We start from the raw sequence: 20,704 nt of genomic DNA on the forward strand, positions 1-20,704 counted from the left end.
GCCATCCATCTCCATCCTCTGACAAACAGAGGCTAGGGACACCATTCCTTACCCATCCCGGCTAATAGCCATTAATGGACTTAGCCACCATGAATTTATCCAGTTCTCTTTTAAACCCTGTTATAGTCCAGCCTTCACAACCTCCTCCGGCAAGGAGTTCCACAGGTTGACTGTGCGCTGTGTGAAGAAGAACTTCCTTTTATTTGTTTCCAACCTGCCGCCCATTCATTTCATTTGGGGCCCCCTGATTCTTATATTATGGGAACAAGTAAATAACTTTTCCTTATTCTGCTCCTTTCTTCCTCCTCGTTCTCTGTCTCCCCCCTGGCAGGGAGGGTGAGACCCTTCCCCGTCCCCGGGGGCCTCCGCTGGGCCCCTGCAGGGGCTCCCGGGAGCTGGTCCCCAGAGCCTGCCGGGGGCTGGCCGCGGCGAGGCGGCTCCAGCCCGGGCTGGTGGCACAGGAAGGGGCTGGAGCAGCGCTGAGCGTGGGGTGCTGGGAGGAAGGAGGCGGGAACAAAGCCCACGGGCCAGACACTGGAGCCTGCGGAAATCCCGGGCGCGGCTCCCTCCATCGTGAGCCGGGTGCTGGGGAGGGGGGGAGCCCCTCATTAACCCCTCCCTGCCCAGCGGGGGGAGCTGGGACCAGCCCCCTGGGCTGGAGGCGGCAGGTGAGTGAGGGAGGGAGAAACACGCGGGGGGCGGGCTGGAAAGTGACTCTCGCGGCCCGTGGGAATCTGCTCCCCGGGGAGTGGCCCCGGGCAGGGTCGGGGGCTGCCTGGGCGGCGGAGACTCGGCTGCAGCCCTGGGCAGGATCCGCCCCACCGGCAGAGCCGGGGGAAGAGACCCCCAGAGCTGCCCCCACCCCTTGCCTGCCTGGGGGGGATGAACAACGAGCCGGAGATGGAGGAGCGGGACAGAGCCAGAGCGTGGGAACGGGAACAACCCGGAGCCCGGTGGCGCCTTCAAGAGGAAGGGGGTTTATTTGGGCGTTAGCTTTTGTGGGTAAAAAAACCTCCCATTTCTTCAGCGGCCTGGTTGTGTGTGTGGATCCAGACTCACATGACACCCTGCGAGTGTGGGCTGGGGGAGTCTGAACTGTCTCTGGGCAGGCGGGAGATTGCAGAGGGGGGAGAGGTGAGGGGGGGTTATGTGTGTGTGTTGGGGGGGTTATGTGTGTGTGTTGGGGGGGTTGTGTGTGGGGGGTGTGTGTGTGTTGGGGGGGTTATGTGGGGGGGGTTAAGTGTGTGTGTTGGGGGGAGAGGTGAGGGGGGGTTATGTATGTGTGTTGGGGGGGTTATGTGTGTGGGGGGGGTAAGTGTGTGTGTTGGGGGAGAGGTGAGGGGGGGTTAAGTGTGTGTGTTAGGGGGGGTTATGTGTGTGTGGGGGTTAAGTGTGTGTGTTGGGGGGAGAGGTGAGGGGGGGTTAAGTGTGTGTGGGGGGAGGTTAAGTGTGTGTGTTGGGGGGAGTTTTGTGGGGGGTTAAGTGTGTGTAATGGGGTGAGTTATCTGTGTTATCTCTGTGGGGGGTAAGTGTGTGTGTTGGGGGGGAGTTATGGGGTGGGGGTTAAGTGTGTGTGTTGGGGGGAGTTATGTGTGTGTGGGGGTTAAGTGTGTGTGTTGGGGGGAGTTATGTGTGTGTGGGGGGTAAGTGTGTGTGTTGGGGGGAGTTATGTGTGTGTGGGGGGTAAGTGTGTGTGTGTGTTGGGGGGAGTTATGTGTGTGGGGGGGGTAAGTGTGTGTGTGTGTGTTGGGGGGAGTTATGTGTGTGGAGGGTTGTGTGTGTGTGTTGGGGGGAGTTATGTGTGTGGGGGGGGTAAGTGTGTGTGTTGGGGGGAGTTATGTGTGTGGAGGGTTGTGTGTGTGTGTTGGGGGAGTTATGTGTGTGGGGGGGGGTAAGTGTGTGTGTTGGGGGGAGTTATGTGTGTGGAGGGTTGTGTGTGTGTGTTGGGGGGAGTTATGTGTGTGTGGGGGGTAAGTGTGTGTGTTGGGGGGAGTTATGTGTGTGGAGGGTTGTGTGTGTGTGTTGGGGGGAGTTATGTGTGTGTGGGGGGTAAGTGTGTGTGTTGGGGGGAGTTATGTGTGTGGAGGGTTGTGTGTGTGTGTTGGGGGGAGTTATGTGTGTGGGGGGGGTAAGTGTGTGTGTTGGGGGGAGTTATGTGTGTGGAGGGTTGTGTGTGTGTGTTGGGGGGAGTTATGTGTGTGTGTTAATTGCATCTCCTCTGATTTTGTCACTTTCCCCTCAAACCTTGAAAAAATTCTCCCCACTCCTTCCCTCTTTCTCTCTAATGATCAAATATGTTTATCAAATCCATAGTGACCCTCCCCCCCCCCCCGCCACTTTTCTCTCAAACGAGTCACCTTTTACCCTCCCAGATATCGGCCCATTTTCTTTCTGTTTCTCAAACCTCAATTTAAAATCTCCTCAGATGGGGGGAGGGGGGGGTCCTGCCCACTCTGTCTGCAGCAGTTTGTCCTTGTTTGGGTGGGAAATTGTTGCCCAAAGGGGATGGGGGGTGGTGGTACTGGCTGCTGTTTGGGAGAGCCCTGAAACGCGGCTGGCTCTGGGGTAGGGCCGGTGGGGTGGCTGGTCTCTGCCAGTAACAGGGCCTGGAAGCGGGCAGCCAATGTCTCCGGTGGAGGATCCCCTCCCAGCTGCTGTTTCCCCCTCAGTTCAACCACCTGCTCATCCCCTGCGCTGCACCCCCTCCCTTGCATCAGTGACACAAAGGGCTCCCTGCTCCCCATGTGAATGGTGGGGGTGGAGGGAACCGTCTCTTTGTGATTGTTTATTGAATGTTCCTGTTGAATCCCTTCAAACTTTTCCCCTGTAACTATTGACTCTCCCTCATATCTTGGTGTTTGTCTCTCCGATTCTAAAATATTTATTTTTTGATCCCTTTTTTCCCCCTAATTCCTAAAGATCGATATAAAATACCCCCCCCAAACAAAAATTTACCCCATTTTCTCTGAATTTATATTACTAACTTAATATGCTCTTGAGATTTGCCCCCGGCAATCTAAATATAAAATATTAACATAAAAATTGCATTCGATTTTGTCCTTTGCTCAAATTCTTGAGTATTACAATAAAATTCTTGCTGCTGTTGCTCTTTAACTTTCTGTTTATAAAATATTGATAAATTGCTCATTTTGCCTCTTTAGCTATTATCGATCATAGGTATAAAATCAAGGTGGATTGATTTAAATCACGGTAATTTAAAGCAGCAATTTAAATAATGATTTAAATAACTCAGTGGAAAGCCTTGATATAAACTTTTCCATTTGTAGTAGTTGTTGGTTTGTGGGGTTGTTTTTTGTTTTTGTTTGTTTGTTTGGTCTAAAGAAAGGTGCATTCCTTTTAGTTGATACAACCATTACAACATGTTGATTTACAACTAAATAGACACTTTACACTAGATTAGGTGGGGATGCTGGAACAATTTTGTATAGAGGGGTGTTGATGATGGAAACTATGTATTTGGTGTTTGCTGTTACTACTTCAAGCCAAAGGGGTGCGGCAGCCTCCCCCCCAGTTCCAACATCACTGAGATTAGGTACATCTTTTTGCTACCAAGGCGAGTACACTATTAACTAGCTTAACATTTTCAGATTTGTATTAATTGTACATTTTTAGTACATTAGGAAATGGTGAATGATTTATTGCTTATTTACTAGATAATTAACTTTTTGCTGGCGATTCTGTGCTATGCTGCATTAGGATGGTAACTGGAATTTAATTAAACACACAAAGCAGTGTATACAATTTCTTTGTATTAAACTAAATAATCTTAAATGTCTTGGATACATAAACTTCTTTTATCAAAACATGTTTCATAGGTACAACTAAGTGATTTATTAAACAGAAAGGTTAACTCTAGTTAGTGAATTAAACTGATTATTTCAGGTCAGCCTGGGAAAATGTTCAAATATGTCTGATAGAGGCTTCATCTTACATTCCTTGTTGGTGTTTCTTTGAGTTAGAGGCTTTGTCCCAACACCTGTGACGACTGTGCCAGTGACACAGCCCCTGGTGCCCACAGGACCAAGCCCTTAATAAAGAACGTGACCACCTGTGCCGTATTTATAAAGCTTGACCTCAAAAGTTAGATGCTTTTTTCTTTACATAGAAAAGCAGCTTTTAATGTCAAGTGTTTGATAGAGGCTCCTGGATTCATCATATTTATTTGTTGTTTAAATGTTTTAAGAGATTATAAAAGGCTTAGGCCTTCAAATATTGTGTATTAAATTCAGAATTCATTTTAAACAGGTTTATTTTTTTAAAGAAAAACTCATTATAATTTAAATAGTAAAATCAAAAGAATCTGATTTAAATAACACTAAAAAATTTAAATAAAAATCATCTATTTGTATACACCCTGTATAAAATCCTCACGTTTTCCCACTTTCCTCTCTCATTTGTGAAAACTGACCCAAAATTCCTCAGATTTCCGGGCCAGTGACAAGGCATGGGAATTCTTTAACTATTGTGGCTCCTCCATTCTCCTGTGAAAGCATCGCCCAGGGTTCCCCCAGCCTGTGTGAATGGCTGGCAGGGGGTGCAGGTTCTGTTATCGAATCTCTGTCACAGCTCAGGGAACTGTGCCATGTTCCCCCTCCTTGGGCCAGCAAGGGCCCATGCTTAGGCTTCTGGCTTCTCACAGTCACCTCACTTGGGCAGAGACCCGCTGCTTTCTCCCTCTGTCATTACCAGTTCGTGACAAACTTACCTGTTCGCTCTTCCACGTCCCCCACTCATTTGTCTGATCGTCACTGGGACTCTTAAGTGTATCTCCCTCTTCCTGCCTGGGCTTCCCACCGGTGCTGTAATACCCAGATACTGAAGGGCTCACATTTCACCCCGCTATTCACAGTGGTTTGGGAGCGTTCGTAGTGGGCTGTCAGGCAACTCCAGATCCAGCTTGACACCCAGGCTGATAGGGTTCTGTGCTGAGGAGATTTATGTCCTGCCTGTCTGTCTCTTTCTCACACTGAGGATTGTGGGAGGTTGAGAGTGGGTTTGCTGTTCTCTCTGTTGAGGAAATGTTTTGTGTGTTTAGTTTGATGGTGGTTGTGTGTGGTGTTTAGACGTGCTTGTAATTATTAGAATTGGGAGCACTGGCTGTTGGCATGAGACCCGGCAAGCTATGGTGAAATCACCAGCCCTCTTGCCCTGGAGGCTTGGCACGTCTGCTCCTTCCATGGGCAGATTTTTAAACAGTGGTTCCAAAAATGTCCCTGAAGTATAGGACTGTCACAGAGAGTGGGGGAATCAGGACCCTGCACCCCTCTTCCTGGGATTCACCGTGACTCTCATCCAGCCAGTAAAATGGAAGGTTTATTGGACAGTAGGAACGCAGGCTACAGCAGAGCTTGTGGGTACAACCAGGACCCCTCAATCAAGTCTTTCTGGGGGGGCAGGGAGCTTAGACCCCAGAGACTTGGGGTTCCCTGCGTTCTACCACCCAGCACCAAAGCTGAAAAAACTAAAAAAATCCTCCTCCTCCTTTGTTCAGTCTCCCGGGCAGAAGGTGTCACTTCTCCCAACCCGCTTCCTGGCTCAGGTTACAGCTCAGGGAGCTTCCTTCCCATCCTCAATGTAACTCCCCTGCAACCTTCCCATGTCAAATCCGCCCCGCTCCGTCACAAGGACTGGGGAGTGTGTGTGGCCAGTGAGGGCCTGGTGGGAGTCTGAGACGTTTAGTCAATCAGTGCCCGAGAAAGAGCTGGGCTGCCCCAGGGAGCTGTGACCCTGGGCCTGGGAACATGGGGGTTTCTCTGAGTAAAGAGCGAGGTGGCAATGGCAGAGACCGAGGGGCCAACGGGCTGCAGAGGCCTCTGGGGAGGTAATGCCCTTGACAAGCTGGGGGAAGGCGGCATGACTGGTTCAGGGGCTCCTGACTGCGAAATGGAGGCGTCACCTGTTGCTATGGAATCCGCGGCCTTCGCTGGGGATTCTGGCTTGTGGGGAAAGCCCTATGTTAAAAAATGGCCATGGGGGGTGGAGGGGACCCCGGTTTCTCGGGGCGCTGTGAAGCAAGCTAGCTGGCCAGTGCAGTCAGGGAACACGCTGCTCAGGGGGCCTGGGTCGCAGGGACACTGACTGACCGGCTGTGCTTGCAACAGGGAGACCCCCCTGCCAAAAACCTCCCCTCGCCACTCGGCAGCACTCTCTGTGATTGCGCGCCTCCTGCAGTGCCTGTCTCAGAAGACAGTGGACATTTCCTTTCTGCGAGACGCTTGCACAGGCTGGCTTTCCGATTGGAGAGGGGAGGTTTTTCTGAGTCATGGCTCCACCGGGAGGGTGGGGGTTGCTTTTCTCTTTGCCGATGGGCTGGTTCTGCAGGCAGTTGTTCCAGGACTTGTATTGATGGTTCAAACTACTTTTGAGCAATATCATCTTTTTTGGATAAATGTGTAATCTCTTACTGTAGAAAAATACAGGGTACTCCCCCCACCCCACCCCCAGCGCTTGGGTGCTCTTTTGGCAAATTGTTTTTTTGACAAGTGATATTTTAATTTGGGGGGTGGGCAATTTTAATTGTACTCTTAACGACAGGCCGGATAGGAACAATCTGGAACCCCAACCACTGTCTGCTCAGTGACCTGACGGACGTGTGGCAGTGTAACCCGCACGCCTCCTGGGTGTGTTGTTCTGTCCCATGTGGTGGCACCGAAACCACTTAGAGAGAGAGTTAAGACTGTCGAGCAGACTCATTTTAACTAACAGGCTTTTAGTCATGCAGTAGAGGCTCATGCACTAAGCTCCAGAGGTCCCAGGTTCGATCCTGCCCGACAACGACCGGGGTCTGTTGGTGCTACAACAGCATTTCTAACCTGTATGCCCAGCAGTACAGCTGGCTGAGGGCTGGTGCCAACTCCGTCTCTAGGGCCCACTTGGGCAGGGATTTTTTTTAATGTGTTTGTTCATCATTTGCTTTCTAGTTGCATTGTCCCAGCTCGGATTGCTGATTGTGTTTGGTCTCATTTGTGTTCTCTTCTCTCTGTGGGAGATCGTCGGCTCAGACCGGCATTTTAACACTTGCCTTGTACAAGATGTTCATTCTGGGGACTCTCAAATATTTTTGCGGCACCGAGGGTGTCTTTCCTTCCTTGAGGCAATGGTGGGAGGTGGCAAAGTTAATCTATATGCAGCAGCCAACCCTGGCCTTTGCCAAAGTACGGAGCATTTAGAGTTGGGTGTTGCAGAACTTGAAAACGCCTTTCATGGCAATAATGATTCTGGGTTGTAGGACAGCTTGAAAAATATTTTTTTTAAACACAGTGCTTGTGGGACCTGTTGGATAGCAAAGTTCAGGGTGCACTTATTGCAGCTGGTGGGAAAAAAAATGAGTTCAGTTGATTTATTTTTCTAATTTTGCATGGATCTCAGCAGATACCATTGCTGCTAAACTTGGTTTTCATTCTGTTTGCTGGTTTCTTTTCTTATTGGAGGCTCAGCGTTGCCGATCTGGACAATTGCCTCTTTTGAGCGAGCCATCGCCGATTATACTCACATTTCTATTTCCTTGCCTGTTGCTCCTGCTGTGGCTTGGAACACTGATCGGCACGGCAATTTGCTTACCTTCAGCGAGTCTTACAGATGTACTTTTAATAGCTCAGGCCCCAAAGCATTATACCTGTATATGATTATGGTAAAGATTCAGCATTTTCAAATGCTTATTGATTATCTTGGCTCAGTGTGGAGAAGACAGCTTCTGGCGGCAGACTCCATCTACCCAGCCTGGTGATCTGTACACAATCCTCTGATTGCAAAGCGTGTGGGTGATCTCCAATGGAGAATTCTTCACAGCGGTGTGGCCTCAAATGTGTGCATCATTTGACTTAGAATGTGTCTATGTGTGTGCCCTGTTGCATGGGGGAGACTGTTTTTCATCTGTTTCTTACTTGTTCCAAGTTACCCTGAAGTACAACAAATAATGTAAAAGCAGCAAAGAGTCCTGCGGCACCTTGTAGAATACCCCCGAAAGCTCATGCTCCAATACGTCTGTTAGTCTATAAGGTGCCACAAGACTCTTTGCTGCTTTTACAGATCCAGACTAACACGGCGACCCCTCTGATACTTAACAAATAATGGGTGTATATTTTGGTTATAGTCCCTTGATTTTTCTCATAGTGTATTTCCTTTTACTGTTAAGTATGGGTTCACAAATAGATCTGTAATATGCCTTGTGAACGTCACTTTGAGTCAAACAAAGACAGCTATTCTGAAAACCAGACAATGTAAAGTATCTGGCACTGGCATTGCCAATGGGCTTCATTTTTTAATTTAGTTTTTAGTGGATTTCTGCCTTCATTTGGAGTTTAGATATTCTACTCGTACATAATTTGGATCACATTATTCAGTGGTGGGCTACTGGAAATGCACTTAATACTTTTAGGGATGGGCAGTTTTATGAATTTGTATTTTTTTTCTTGATTTTTACTATTGTTTTCTGTTCTGATTTTATTTAAAGTCTTCTAAAACCCAAACTCTCTCTCTCTCTCTCTCTCCCTTCCCTCCTCTCTACTGAGGAGACTTGGATTGAGCTTCCTAGCTGAGATGCTGTTATCTGGAAGCCCAAGTTGAGCTGCTGCTTCTCTCCCAGTGGAGTCTGTGCTGGAGAGTGACTTTATTTAAAATTTCTTCTGTGCTGAGCCAAGGCGAGGAATTTCTCCAGTTGGAGCAAGCCCCCTAAGGTAGCTCTGCCAACATCAACTCCTGAGCCAGAGACCTCAAGAAAAGTGCTGAGGCTGGGCAGCAAAGTGATTCTGCATAATCTCATTCCTCATCTCTCCTCTCATTAATAGTTGCAGGCGCTGATCCAGCCCTGGGGAAGAACATGACCCAGGAAGGGGACTATCCAAACTGGAGGGGCAGGGAGAGGGGGAAGGAGATAAGCTGAAAGGGGCAGTGGAAAAAGTTAGTGGGGAGAGAGATTCCCAGGTCTCTGACCTGCCCAGACACACTTATTGCAGCATCCCTGGGCAGATTCCCTTTTCTGCTCCTCCTCTTGTTCACAGGAAGAGGAAAAACCAGTTCCTGGCTCTCCCTGTTCCCTCCGGTGGGGTGTGTGTTGTCCTGGGGACCAGGTCTGGGGAATCCCCCAGAGTGACTCCTTTGGTTCTGTTCTACCACTTGGTTCAGATGGTTTGTTACTGGGAGGACTGAAAAATGTCTCGGTGGGTTTAGTCCTCTTGGGAGGGGCCAGGTCTGCACTATAATAAAGTGACCAAGCGTTTTCCCAACATGGCAGAATCTCGACTGTCTCTCTCTCCAGAGAAGAGCCTGGGGCAATTTTGATGTGAAATTAAATGAAGCCTGCTCTGAAATCTCCCCAGTTGCCTTTCTTGGTACAGAATGATATCCATGTTTTACTCCTAACCCTCCCGTGAGACAACAGATGGAAATGGCTGTCGGCAAGCCAGTTCAGGGAGGGGTTATTGAGTAGTTGCTGCAGGGAGAGGAACAGTAAATATCTAGGCAGTGGGAGCTTCTGGGGACTGTGGTCTGGAGATGGGAGGGGGAAGGAAGTGCCTATGGTAGAGAAAGGAAGGAGACAGGGTGTGACAAACCTGCTGGGTTAACCTGGGGTCTAGACTCTGGGAACAGACCCATAGGGCAGGGGGTGGAAATTCCCTGGTTCGTGGAACAGGAAATAGATCCCCGGACTGGTTGGGAAAAGTGACCAGACTCCCCGTGCTGGAGCCTGAATGAGAGGCTGCAATGACAGTTGAGGGGGCACGCTCAAGATGGTTTGTGTGATATCCTGTCCCCTTACATCCAGTTGCTGGCAATGAGGAGCGGGTTGGGAGTTGTCCCTGGGCCCTGCTGGGGGCTCCATCTCCCGTATCAGCCTCTGGCAAGCAGGTGTGTGACGAACGTGAAGACCCCTCCCCCTGTGTCTTCTAGGGGATACGAGGGGCTCTCTCTTTCTCCCTTCACCTTGATGCCCGTTGGCTGCTGTGCGTGGGGTGGGGATGGGACTCTGCTGATTGTGGGACTCCCAGAGCTTCCATTTGATTGGCCCTGCTGCCCCATGAATAGTGGGGCTGTGAGTGGGGCAGCAGGTACTGAGTGTGGGACTCTTGCTCTTTCAGGGGCCGGTGACCTTCGAGGAGGTGGCTGTGTATTTCACCAGGGGAGAGGGGGCTCTGCTGGACCCTGCTCAGAGAGCCCTCTGCAGAGCCGTCATGCAGGAGAACTATGAGAACGTGACTTCGCTGGGTAAGGATTCCCGTCCCCTCCGTTCTTAGAAGGGGAAATGAAGAGATAAGTTTCACGTCACCCCATAATGCAACTCAACTGAGTCCTGTTTCAGCATCACCCCAACATGCCGGTGACACTCACACCAGCCCTGTGCCCTCCCCTGCTACACAACACCGCGGGAACAGAGCCCAGGAGCAGCACAGCGCAGAGTCTGACGTCTTCGCTTTGCTAAGACAAAATGTGGGTTCAGGTCTGATGTCATGAACAGACGCTGCCTGGTCTGCACTGAGCCTGTTCTACATAAACCATCTCAGGCTGCAAAACGTTAGCGCCCCTTCCCCGCTCCCTGAGATTCCTTCCGAGTCATCGCCTTCACTTACCCCTTACTAAGCCCTGGAGACCGCTAGCCTGTCTGCCACCATGGCAAGAACCACACCTTTGTATACATTTCCTGACACAACTTACAACACTCAGCACTGAAATGGGGCAGACCCCTCAGGGTTCACATGCACCTCTCTGCATACCACACTCATAGCTCTGCCAAGCTGCTCCAGGTAATCCCTCACCGTTCATTTACAGCTGACAGTGCACACAGCTGGAGTGCCTGCAGATACATGCTGGTGTGACCCAGGGTGCCTGGCATAGCCCTCACTGAAAATGCCAAGGTCAGGGCAGGCGGAAAAAGGGATACCAGGTTCTCCCAAACTGGTGGTCCACACTGAAGTTAGACTCGCCAACCAGTCACAAACTCTGCTCCTGATCCCCCCCCCCCACACAAAAACAAATCACGCAGCCCCCTTTGTTGCATTCCAGTTCTCTGGCTTCCAATCAGCACCTAAGTCCAGCACAGTGATAAGTTACTTTAAAAGCTCTGCTCGCTATACAAAATGTTCTTCTGAACCCCGGAGGGCCAGCCACATTGCCAGGACAATATTAGGTGGATCTTACGCAAACTACCACGCTGACAGCCAATCCTTTAGTATCTAAAACTAAAGGTTTATCGTAAGGAAAGAACAAAAAGAGAGTTATTAAATGGTAGAGCAATCAGATATATACATAAGACTTCAAAGTCTATATATTGGGTTCTTTGTAGTGTTGTAAAAGCAGCAAAGAGTCCTATGGAGCATGTGGAGCATGTATTCACCCACGAAAGCTCATGGTCCAATATGTCTGTTAGTCTATAAGGTGCCACAGGACTCTTTGCTGCTTTTACAGATCCAGACTAACATGGCTGCCCCTCTGATACTTAGTAGTGTTGGTGAGTTGTTTGGGGAACACGTCTACAGCTTGGATGGGTTGTTCAGTCCTTCATTCAATGCTTCAGTCTGTAGAGAAGTTGCTCCAGAGATAGGAAGCGGGATTGAAGATAAAATGGAGATGATACAGCTGCCTTTTATGTTCCTTTTGCCATGTGACTTGTGCTTCCTTTGTTCACAGCACATGGCAGGGAAAAGCCTTAGAGTTCTCTGTCCACAGGCATACCACATGCCTTGCTGACTCATAAGTGTCTTCCCTGGTTCCTTTCAGTGGGTTTATTGTACAGCTGATGACCATGGATGGACCATCAAAGAGGCTAGGCAGTGCTGAGGGAGTGTCTGGGGGTGTCACCCAGAAACGCAGCACAAGTTTGGAAATACAGACATACCCTACATATCTATCATTCACAACACAAAGGTGGTACTAACATAGGAACATACTTGGCACATTCTAACATTTTTGCAGATACCTTGCATGACCTGGCTGGTCAGATTCATTGCAGTTTTATGATACCGGTGTCAGCAATATCACCATGTGTTCCACACAATCCATACAGCGTCACAGCTGGTGTTCCAACCTGTGGACTGCAACACACACACTGGCATGTTGCCTAGGAGGGTTGTAGAATCGCCACCATTGGGGATTTTTAAGAGCAGGTTGGACAGACACCTCGCAGGGATGGTCTAGATAATACTGAGTCCTGCCATGAGTGCCGGGGACTGGACTAGATGACCTCCTGAGGTACAAGCACACCCTGTCCCCCTTTGGGGTGGAACAAGGGTGTTGCGGCCCTGCAGTTGAGTCCATCTGCCTTCCCTCGCTGTCAGGACAGTATGGGCTAATGGCCACAGTCAGTACGGCTGACCTCTTTAACACGGTTATGCGGCCTAGCGGCCAGAGTCGTGGAAGTTGGCCACCACCTGGGGGCAGGGTTTGGCCACCAGGGTAGGGGGACCTGGGCCCTCCCTCTCCCCAGGGTCCTGGCAGTGGCAAATGTCCATGCCACCGAGTCAGCAGGGATTTGGCCGAAACACACTGACTCAAGATCTGGTTCGCTAACTGGTCCGCTGTCCAGTTACCCTGGGCTACTTCCTACCCTTTTCCCCGATGCGGTGGTCTCGACGTCTTCAGGGTCTCTGGTCTGCTCAGCCTGCACTGCTCCTGGTGGCTCCAGCCTCCCTTGGGCACCCGGGCATCTGCTGGGGTCTCGGCACCTCTGGATCCCGTGGTCTGGGATTCCAGCTGCTCCCAGGCTAGAGCCTTTGAGGTGCGTCCTCCCTCTATGACCGTCCACCTACAATGAGCTGGGATGCTCCCTTTTATACTGCAGCAACTGTTGGCGCGTGCCTAGCAGCCGTGAGGGGGTGTGGCGTCCTCTGCCCAGCGTGTGGGTTTAACCCATTCTTGTCAAGTGCGGGGCAAGGATACTCCGTAACAGTCCCTCACCAAAGGCTCTTAAGCAAAGTAAGCGGTCCTGGAATAAGAGGGAAGGTCCTCTCATCGACTGGTAACTGGTTAAAAGATAGGAAACCAAGGGTAGGAATAAATGGTCAGTTTTCAGAATGGAGAGAGGTAAATAGTGGTGTCCCCCAGGGATCTGAACTGGACCCATTCCTGTTCAACATCTTCATAAATGATCGGGAAAAGGGGGTAAATGGTGAGGTGGCAAAATTTGCAGAGGATACAAAATTACTCAGGGTAGTTAAGACCCAGGCAGACAAAGAAGAGCTACGAAGGGATCTCACAAAACTGGGTGACGGGGCCACAAAATGGCAGATGAAATTCAATGTTTATAAATGCAAAGTAATGCACATGGGAAAACACAATCCCAACTATACGTATAAAATGATGGGGTCTAAATTAGCTGTAACCACTCAAGAAAGAGATCTTGGAGTCGTGGATAATTCTCTGAAAACATCCGTTCAATGTGCAGCGGCCATTAAAAAAGCAAACAGAATGTTGGGAATCATTAAGAAAGGGATACATAAGACAGAAAATATCATATTGCCTCTATAAATCCATGGTCCACCCACATCTTGAATACTGCGTGCAGATGTGGTTGCCCCATGTAAATCTATATATACTGGAATTGGAAAAGGTACAGAAAAGGGCAACAAAAATGATTAGGGGTGTGGAACAGCTTCCATATGAGGAGCGATTACTAAAACCGGGACTTTTCAGCTTGGAAAAGAGACGACAAAGCGAGGATATGATAGAGGTCTATAAAATCATGACAGGTGTACAGAAAGTAAATAAAGAAGTGTTATTTACTACTTTTCATAACACAAGAATGAGGGGTCACCAAATGAAATGAATAGGCATCTGGTTTAACACAAACAAAAGGAAGTATTTTTTCCCATAATGAACAGTCAACCCATAGAACTCTTTGCCAGGGGATGTTGTGAAGGCCAAGACTATAACAGGGTTCACTCCCAAAGGGAATAATGTCCCTTGTTCTCTAAACCGGAGTGACTCTCAGCCAGCATAACACAGGAGGGTTTATTGAGTGTTGAACACAGCGCAGGTAACTCTCAGGGCCTCAGGCCTGGCCTCCTTCAGCCCAGCCCATCCCAGTCTCCCCTGCATCCTGGTGGGCTCAGCCTGCTCCCCCTCTCCAGCCCCCACCCCCCCTGCTTCCCCGCTGGACCTCCGATATCCCCGGCCCCAAGCCCCCCTGTCCATTGGCTTCTCTCCAGGTAAACAGGGTCGTAAACAGGGTTGCCTGGGCCTCCTCTCCTCGCTTCGCAGCCCATTGTCCTCCCGCTGTCCAGAATCAGCTGTGACTCCTGAGCTGGGCCTCCGGGCCACCAGGTCATCAGTTGCCGGGGTCTCCATTCTCCATGCCAGTGGTTGGGGGTCCCAAGTTCCATCGTGGGTCCTCTGTAACAACAAACTGCCTTTCCCCTCACCTCGTTAAAGCCGTAGCACCTAGGGAAACCGAGTCCCACCCCCTCTGCATGCAAACCAAACCCCCACAGGAAACAAGGAAACCAAGAAACCTCCCCACTTCGTCACACCATCACCCACTTGTTATCTTTTCAAACAATTCCCTTCGTGCCTTCTCCCGTGCTGCTCCCTGTGCTTTGAACGGAGCTGCCCATGCACGTCCACGGACTAGCTCAGTCTTCTCCTTCCCAACCCTCCTTAACGACCTCCTTCTCCATGATACCTACAACGACATAACATCTAGTCCCCAGTGACCAACATTGTCCTATTGTGTCTGTCTGTCTCCATCTGTCTCTTGTCCTGTTCTTCGCTAGTCAGCTCTTTTGGGGCAGGGATTGTCTTTTTGTGCTGTCTTTGTAGACTGTTCAGCGCAACTGGATCCAGGGCCATGCTTGGGCTATGAGGTGCTACGGGTAATAGAAATAATAATGGTCAGGGCAGTGGGAGCGCGGGTGCTGGGGCATTGAGAAGGCTCTGGGTGTTGTAGGCTAGAGAGATGAAGGTTTGGGGTGTAGAGATCCTGTGAGCTGGGAGGGATGGAGGCAGCGGAAAGGGGTGGGGATGCCATGGAGTAGGCAACATAAGGAGTTTGATGCCATGAGCCAATCTTCTTCCCTTCCTGCTTGTTTTCCTTTAAGCCCCCTATTGAACTAGACCAACTTATTCCCATGGTAAAGATCCCAATATCCAGGTCATCATGCAGTATTCATCCCTATTCTCCAGCTCCAATGCCCTCACAGCGGGTTGGAGGAATTGGACCAAGGGGCACCTGCAGTGTGAAAGGAAAGGAAGGTTTGGAGGATCTGGGAGCCAGGAGCCGTTTGATTTAGAGCCTGCATTCCATTCTTATTCCAGTCCAGTTTCACTTTATGTTACATATTTTTTTCAAATGTTATTTTCACTTTCTCCTCTCTCTGCTACTTAGTGCCTTCCCCGCCAACACACACATCTCTTCCCTACACGCTGTGACCCAGCCACCATTCCTGACATCTTCTGTTCCTCACAGCGGCAAGACGACCCGTCCCTGGCACGAATGTGCACTTTCTTGCTGATGGCATTGGTTGTTAGTGCACCTTCGTGGGACTCATCTGCAGTATCCACAATCAGTTTTCCCTGTAGGCTTCTTGGATCTTTGAATCCGTCCCTCCTAAAGTCACATGGCCTGATTCATCGTTTTCAGATTCTCCTTTTCCAGAGGAAGTAGAATCTGTTGTTTCTGAGTTATTGAAACTAATTCTGTAGCCCTAGCCACACTCTGGGAGATATTCATACTCCCTTCCGCTACACCTGACTTGCTAGATTCCCTTCTTCCTTAGAATGTGCCTTCCTGACGTATGATACCTAAGGCTAAGAATCTGTCACAGTTACTTTTTAGTAAAAGTCATAGTCAAGCCACAGGCAATAAACAGAAATTCACGGAAGCCTGTGACCTGTCCCTGACTTTTACTAAAAATAACTAATGGACAAAATGGGGAGGAAGGAGGGTTCAGCACCCACCATTGCTGGGGCTCCGGGGGTCCATTTCCCTCCCCCCACTCCCCACTGTGCCAGGGTCCCCCTTGCCACCCCTGCTGGCTGGGAGCTGCGGGGGTCCCTCCGCCGGCTGACAGCTCCTGCCCTGCCACCCCAGGGCTGAAGCAGAAAATGTTATGGAGGTCTCTGAAAGTCACAAATTCCATGACCTCGGTGACAAAAACTTAGCCTTAATGATACCCCTGACATACTGCATTCTGGGACATGCCTGTTCCTTGCTGTGCTGAACCCACAAACCCATGCTCACCAGTTCCAGCTTCCTGTGACTTTCATTGTCTCTGGTTCTCTCTCCGCCAGCAAGAAGCATGTCTAGGGGGATTTCCTTTCTTTCTGGAGTCTTCCCAGTCTGGGACGTGGAGTTACCTTGCCTGGGCTTTAGGAGCCTCTTTGTTGATGACTATCTGGCTGTGTACGTTCCCAGCAGAGTTGGGGTTAGTGAAGTCCCTCAGACGCAGAACTGGGGAGATGGCCCTGGTTTTTACTGCCTTAAAATGGGCTGGGTTTAAAATAATAGAACATTCCTTTGTGACAAATGTCCCATGAATTCATCTAATGTCCCTTGTTTTCTTCCCCTGAGCAGGGTTTCCAGTTTCCAAACCTGATGTGATCTCCCAGCTGGAACAAGGGGATGACCCAGGGGTCCCAGACCTGCAGGGCTCAGAGGAACAAGAGATCCTGAGAGGTGCGTGCACGGGTGAAGAATCATTAAACCTGCTTAAAACTGTCAGTGCCTGAAGGAAAGAGCTGGGATTCCCTACAAGGATCTTGTGGATGCTCTCAGTGCAGGATTGTCCCCAGCGAGTGCAATATCCTCAGGACAGATATCACTCATGGCTTCCTACCTATCCTGCCTGACACCCGGCAGTAACTCCTTCCCTGACCTCTCTTCATCCTGAGTGTTTGGATAGGATGTGGAAGCAGAATTCATCCCCTGCTCTTTCCCTGATGGGGAAGAGGTTGGGGGAATTCACTTTCTGATTTTTTTCCCCATTTCTCCAGCACTTACTTTGGTTCCCTCTCCTGTTTCCCATTCCTATATGTGAGGGTGTTTCTCTCTCTGTCCCAGCAGATGGTGGGATGGTGAGTGAGAATGAGGAACAGACCCCTCAGCAGAAGGATGCTGAGCATGTGGAACTGCACAGGGTACTGCTGCGAAGATCCAAACGGAAGGTGTCCGGAAGTCATGAGCAGCAAAAAAGTTGTGAGAGTCAGCACAGGCCAGAGAGGCAGCAGACAAAGCAGCGAGAAGAGAAAGTGGGCAAATCCATTAATAGTCAGGGAACTCACAAGGACCTCAAGGGAACCACAGCCCAGCACAAAATCCTCACGAGAGAGAGAAAAAACACCTGCACTGAGTGTGGGAAAAACTTCCGTAGACGTGCAGACCTTATTAATCATGAGAGAATCCACACGGGAGAGAGACCTTATGAATGTAGTCAGTGTGGGAAAACATTCACTCAGAGTTCAGCCCTTACTAGGCATCAGAGAATCCATACAGGGGACAGACCCTATGAATGCTGTGAATGTGGGAAAAACTTCTCTGACAAATCAACCCTTATTCAGCATCAGAGAATCCACACAGGGGAAAGACCATATAAATGCAGTGAATGTGGGAAAAGCTTCACCGACAGCTCAGCCCTGATTCAACATCAGAGAATCCACACGGGGGAGAGACCCTATAAATGCGGTGAGTGTGGGAAAAACTTCACTCAGCGCTCAACCCTTATCACACATCAGAGACTTCACACAGGAGAGAGACCTTATGAATGCTGCGAGTGCCAGAAAAACTTTAGTAATTGTTCAGCGCTTATTTATCATCAGCGAATCCACACAGGAGAAAGACCCTATGAGTGCTGTGAGTGCGGGAAAACCTTCACTGACAGCTCAACCCTTGTTACGCACCAGAGAATCCACACAGGAGAGAGACCCTATGAATGCCGCGAGTGTGGGAAAAGCTTCACTGCCAGCTCAACCCTTGTTACACACCAAAGAATCCATACTGGGGAGAGACCCTATGAATGCTGTGAGTGCGGGAAAAGCTTCACTCAGCGCTCAACCCTTATTACGCATCAGAGAATCCACATAGGCGAGAGACCCTACATATGCTATGAGTGCGGGAAAAGTTTCACTGACACCTCAACCCTTATCACGCATCAAAGAATCCACAGCGGAGAGAGACCGTATGAATGCGCTGAGTGCGGGAAAAGCTTCACTCAGAGCTCAGCCCTTATTACGCATCAGAGAATCCACAGCGGAGAGAGACCCTATGAATGCTGTGAGTGCGGGAAAAGCTTCACTCGAAGCTCAGCCCTTCTTTACCATCAGAGAATCCACAAGAGATAGGAACACCATAAAAACCTTGTCTAGAGCTGACAAAAGATTTTAGTATCTTTAATAGTTTTGCTAATTGCCACATAGTGAATTTTAAAACTATTTGCACAATTTCCTTCACTGTGGTCCCTCAGCTCCCACATGCGAATTGTCTGTTTTTGCCTTCTGCAGCTCCATCTTTCTGGCGGTGAATCCCATGGTCCTTTCTGTCAACTCCATAGTCCTTTGGGTCATGGGAATTTGTGACCCTCCTACAAGGGATGTTCATCACCTCCAGTTCGGGGAGATACACAGGTGATGTCAACTAGCTATATCAAGGTCAAATCTGCTTGGTTTCATCTCCACTAGGATTTTCCATGGAGTTGGCTAGCTTGAGTTATCTATCATGATGTAGAAACCTAACTTGTCTTGCAGTAAGGACATAACCCACGTACAGTCTCCAGGTTATCCTCATGTCCTGACCTAACCTCCTTTTCCTAGTCTAAGCAAACCTGCAGGAAGGATCAAATTTAAACTCTTATTTCCACTGCAAAATGATTGTTCAAGCCTCCGAGTTCTCCCTTTGGCACAGATTGCCCACACATTGCCTTGGGGTGTGCTGAACAAGAATTGTTTTCGTACCCTTTTTCTCATATGAAATAGATTTAAATATAACAAAGAGCAGGAGCAAGAGTGGTGGCGGAGGGCGGGAGGGAAGTGTCATTTCAGGCTCTGGGACACCTGAAAAAGATGGAGGGATTCCATGCTTCTCCAGCACTCTTACCTTCTGTCCGAGCTACGTAGCATTTACGTTTTTCACATTTTACCCCTCCACTCCCAAAGTCTCGTGATGCAGTGTCCTCAGCTTTCATAGTTTCACAAACTTTAATGCCAGAAGGGACCGTCATGATCATCTGGTCTGACCTCCGGCACATTGCAGGCCAGAGAAACCCACCCACCCACTCCTGGAATAGGCCCATAACTGCTGTCAAGTTAGTTAATCCACTTCCCTGAGAGGTGGTAGCCCTCCCGCCGACATAGCACTGTCTACACAGGAGAGGAAGGGGGTTAGGTCGGTATAACCATGTCGCTCCGGGGTGCGGATTTACACCCCAATCAATGTAGTTATACCAATATGGGTCTTTAGTGTAGACCAGTCTTAAGTCTCCCATTTGTAAGGTAGGTTCTCCACTCCTCTAATCATCCTAGTAGCCCCTTTGTGATTGGGAATTGTCCTTTGATTTCTTTGATCCTAAATCAGACTCATTAGAGATGGAGATGAAAGTGTCACCGAGCTGGAAGGGGAATCTGAATGGATTCCAAACAGTGTGATCAGTCAGCATTGAAATCCCAGTTCCCATCTATGGGCAAAGCCTCTCCTGAGGTTTTTCCTGCCGAGTTAGGACTGTTTGCAGGAGGAAATTTGGGCTGTTTTCCCTATTACAATGATGTTAAACCTTTAGTAAATAACATGACTAATGATAATGGAACAGCACTGAGTGAAACAGGTTTGAACAGATCAGAGGAAAACAGGATGGGAGAATCTCTTGTCCTGATTCCGAGTCATCAGATGTAACCTGCTCTGAAATTTCACTTTATAGGAAATTGAAATTGTTGTATACCTCTCTGGGATGTGGGTTTTTTCTTTCTTTCTGAAGTCTGTTTGGTCACATAACTGGATATTAATTTTGTTTGACAAAAGGTAGCTCCGATTTATTGGGGACTTTGAGATAAATGGTGATTTGCTGAAATAGGCAGGGATGGTGTCCCTAGCCTCTGTTTGCCAGAAGCTGGGAATGGGTGACAGGGGATGGATCACTGGATGAATCCCTGTTCTGTTCATTCCCTCTGGGGCACCTGGCCATTGTCGGTAGACAGGATACTGGGCTCGATGGACCTTTGATCTGACCCAGTGTGGGTCTTTATTACTTACTTTATTTTAACTTTTTCCCTACCCCTCCATGATGATATAGGGAAATCTCCAGTGCAGTTCAGTTCACCTGGAGCACATACTCCAAGGTACCGGACATGCTAACAAAGAAACAGTAGCATTTTTAAATCTCCACTCTGAAATGGTGAACAACATCAGACTATGCAAAGGATGCCACTATCTGAAGTAACTGCATATGATCACATAGTTTAGGTCAGTATTGTCTCAGATGATCTGGAGTGAGAATTCCACAGTAAGTGATTTGAAACTAGCCAAAACACCCATGTATTTGATCCCCGAAGCAGCTGTGACCCAGGCCTTACGGGAGACTACTTATGAAGCTATCTCCTGCATTATCGAATAACATGGGAAATATTGTCCCTAATTATGCAGATACAGAGGAAATAAAAGTGGTGTGTTTTTTTAACTCACCCTTTCTACGTGCTGTAAATGTGTATAAAAGTAAATCAGTTTTGAATGTGAGAGAGTTGCAGAAAAATATCTATTTTTTTAATAGAAATC

The 20,704-nt window shown here is 49.0% G+C and overlaps 1 protein-coding gene across 1 annotated transcript; it reads left to right on the plus strand.

Annotated features, from left to right (window-relative positions):
- Positions 1-16,585: 16,585 nt before the first annotated feature.
- Positions 16,586-18,929, plus strand: LOC123356668 (zinc finger protein 436-like). The gene is made up of 2 exons (XM_045000061.1): positions 16,586-16,624; positions 17,012-18,929. Exon 2 carries the CDS (start codon positions 17,020-17,022, stop codon positions 18,283-18,285), a length of 1,266 nt encoding a protein of 421 aa, XP_044855996.1. The 5' UTR covers positions 16,586-16,624; positions 17,012-17,019; the 3' UTR covers positions 18,286-18,929.
- Positions 18,930-20,704: the final 1,775 nt, after the last annotated feature.

The sequence above is a fragment of the Mauremys mutica genome, chromosome 26 (genome assembly GCF_020497125.1).
Source record: "Mauremys mutica isolate MM-2020 ecotype Southern chromosome 26, ASM2049712v1, whole genome shotgun sequence".
Lineage (NCBI taxonomy): Eukaryota > Metazoa > Chordata > Testudines > Geoemydidae > Mauremys > Mauremys mutica.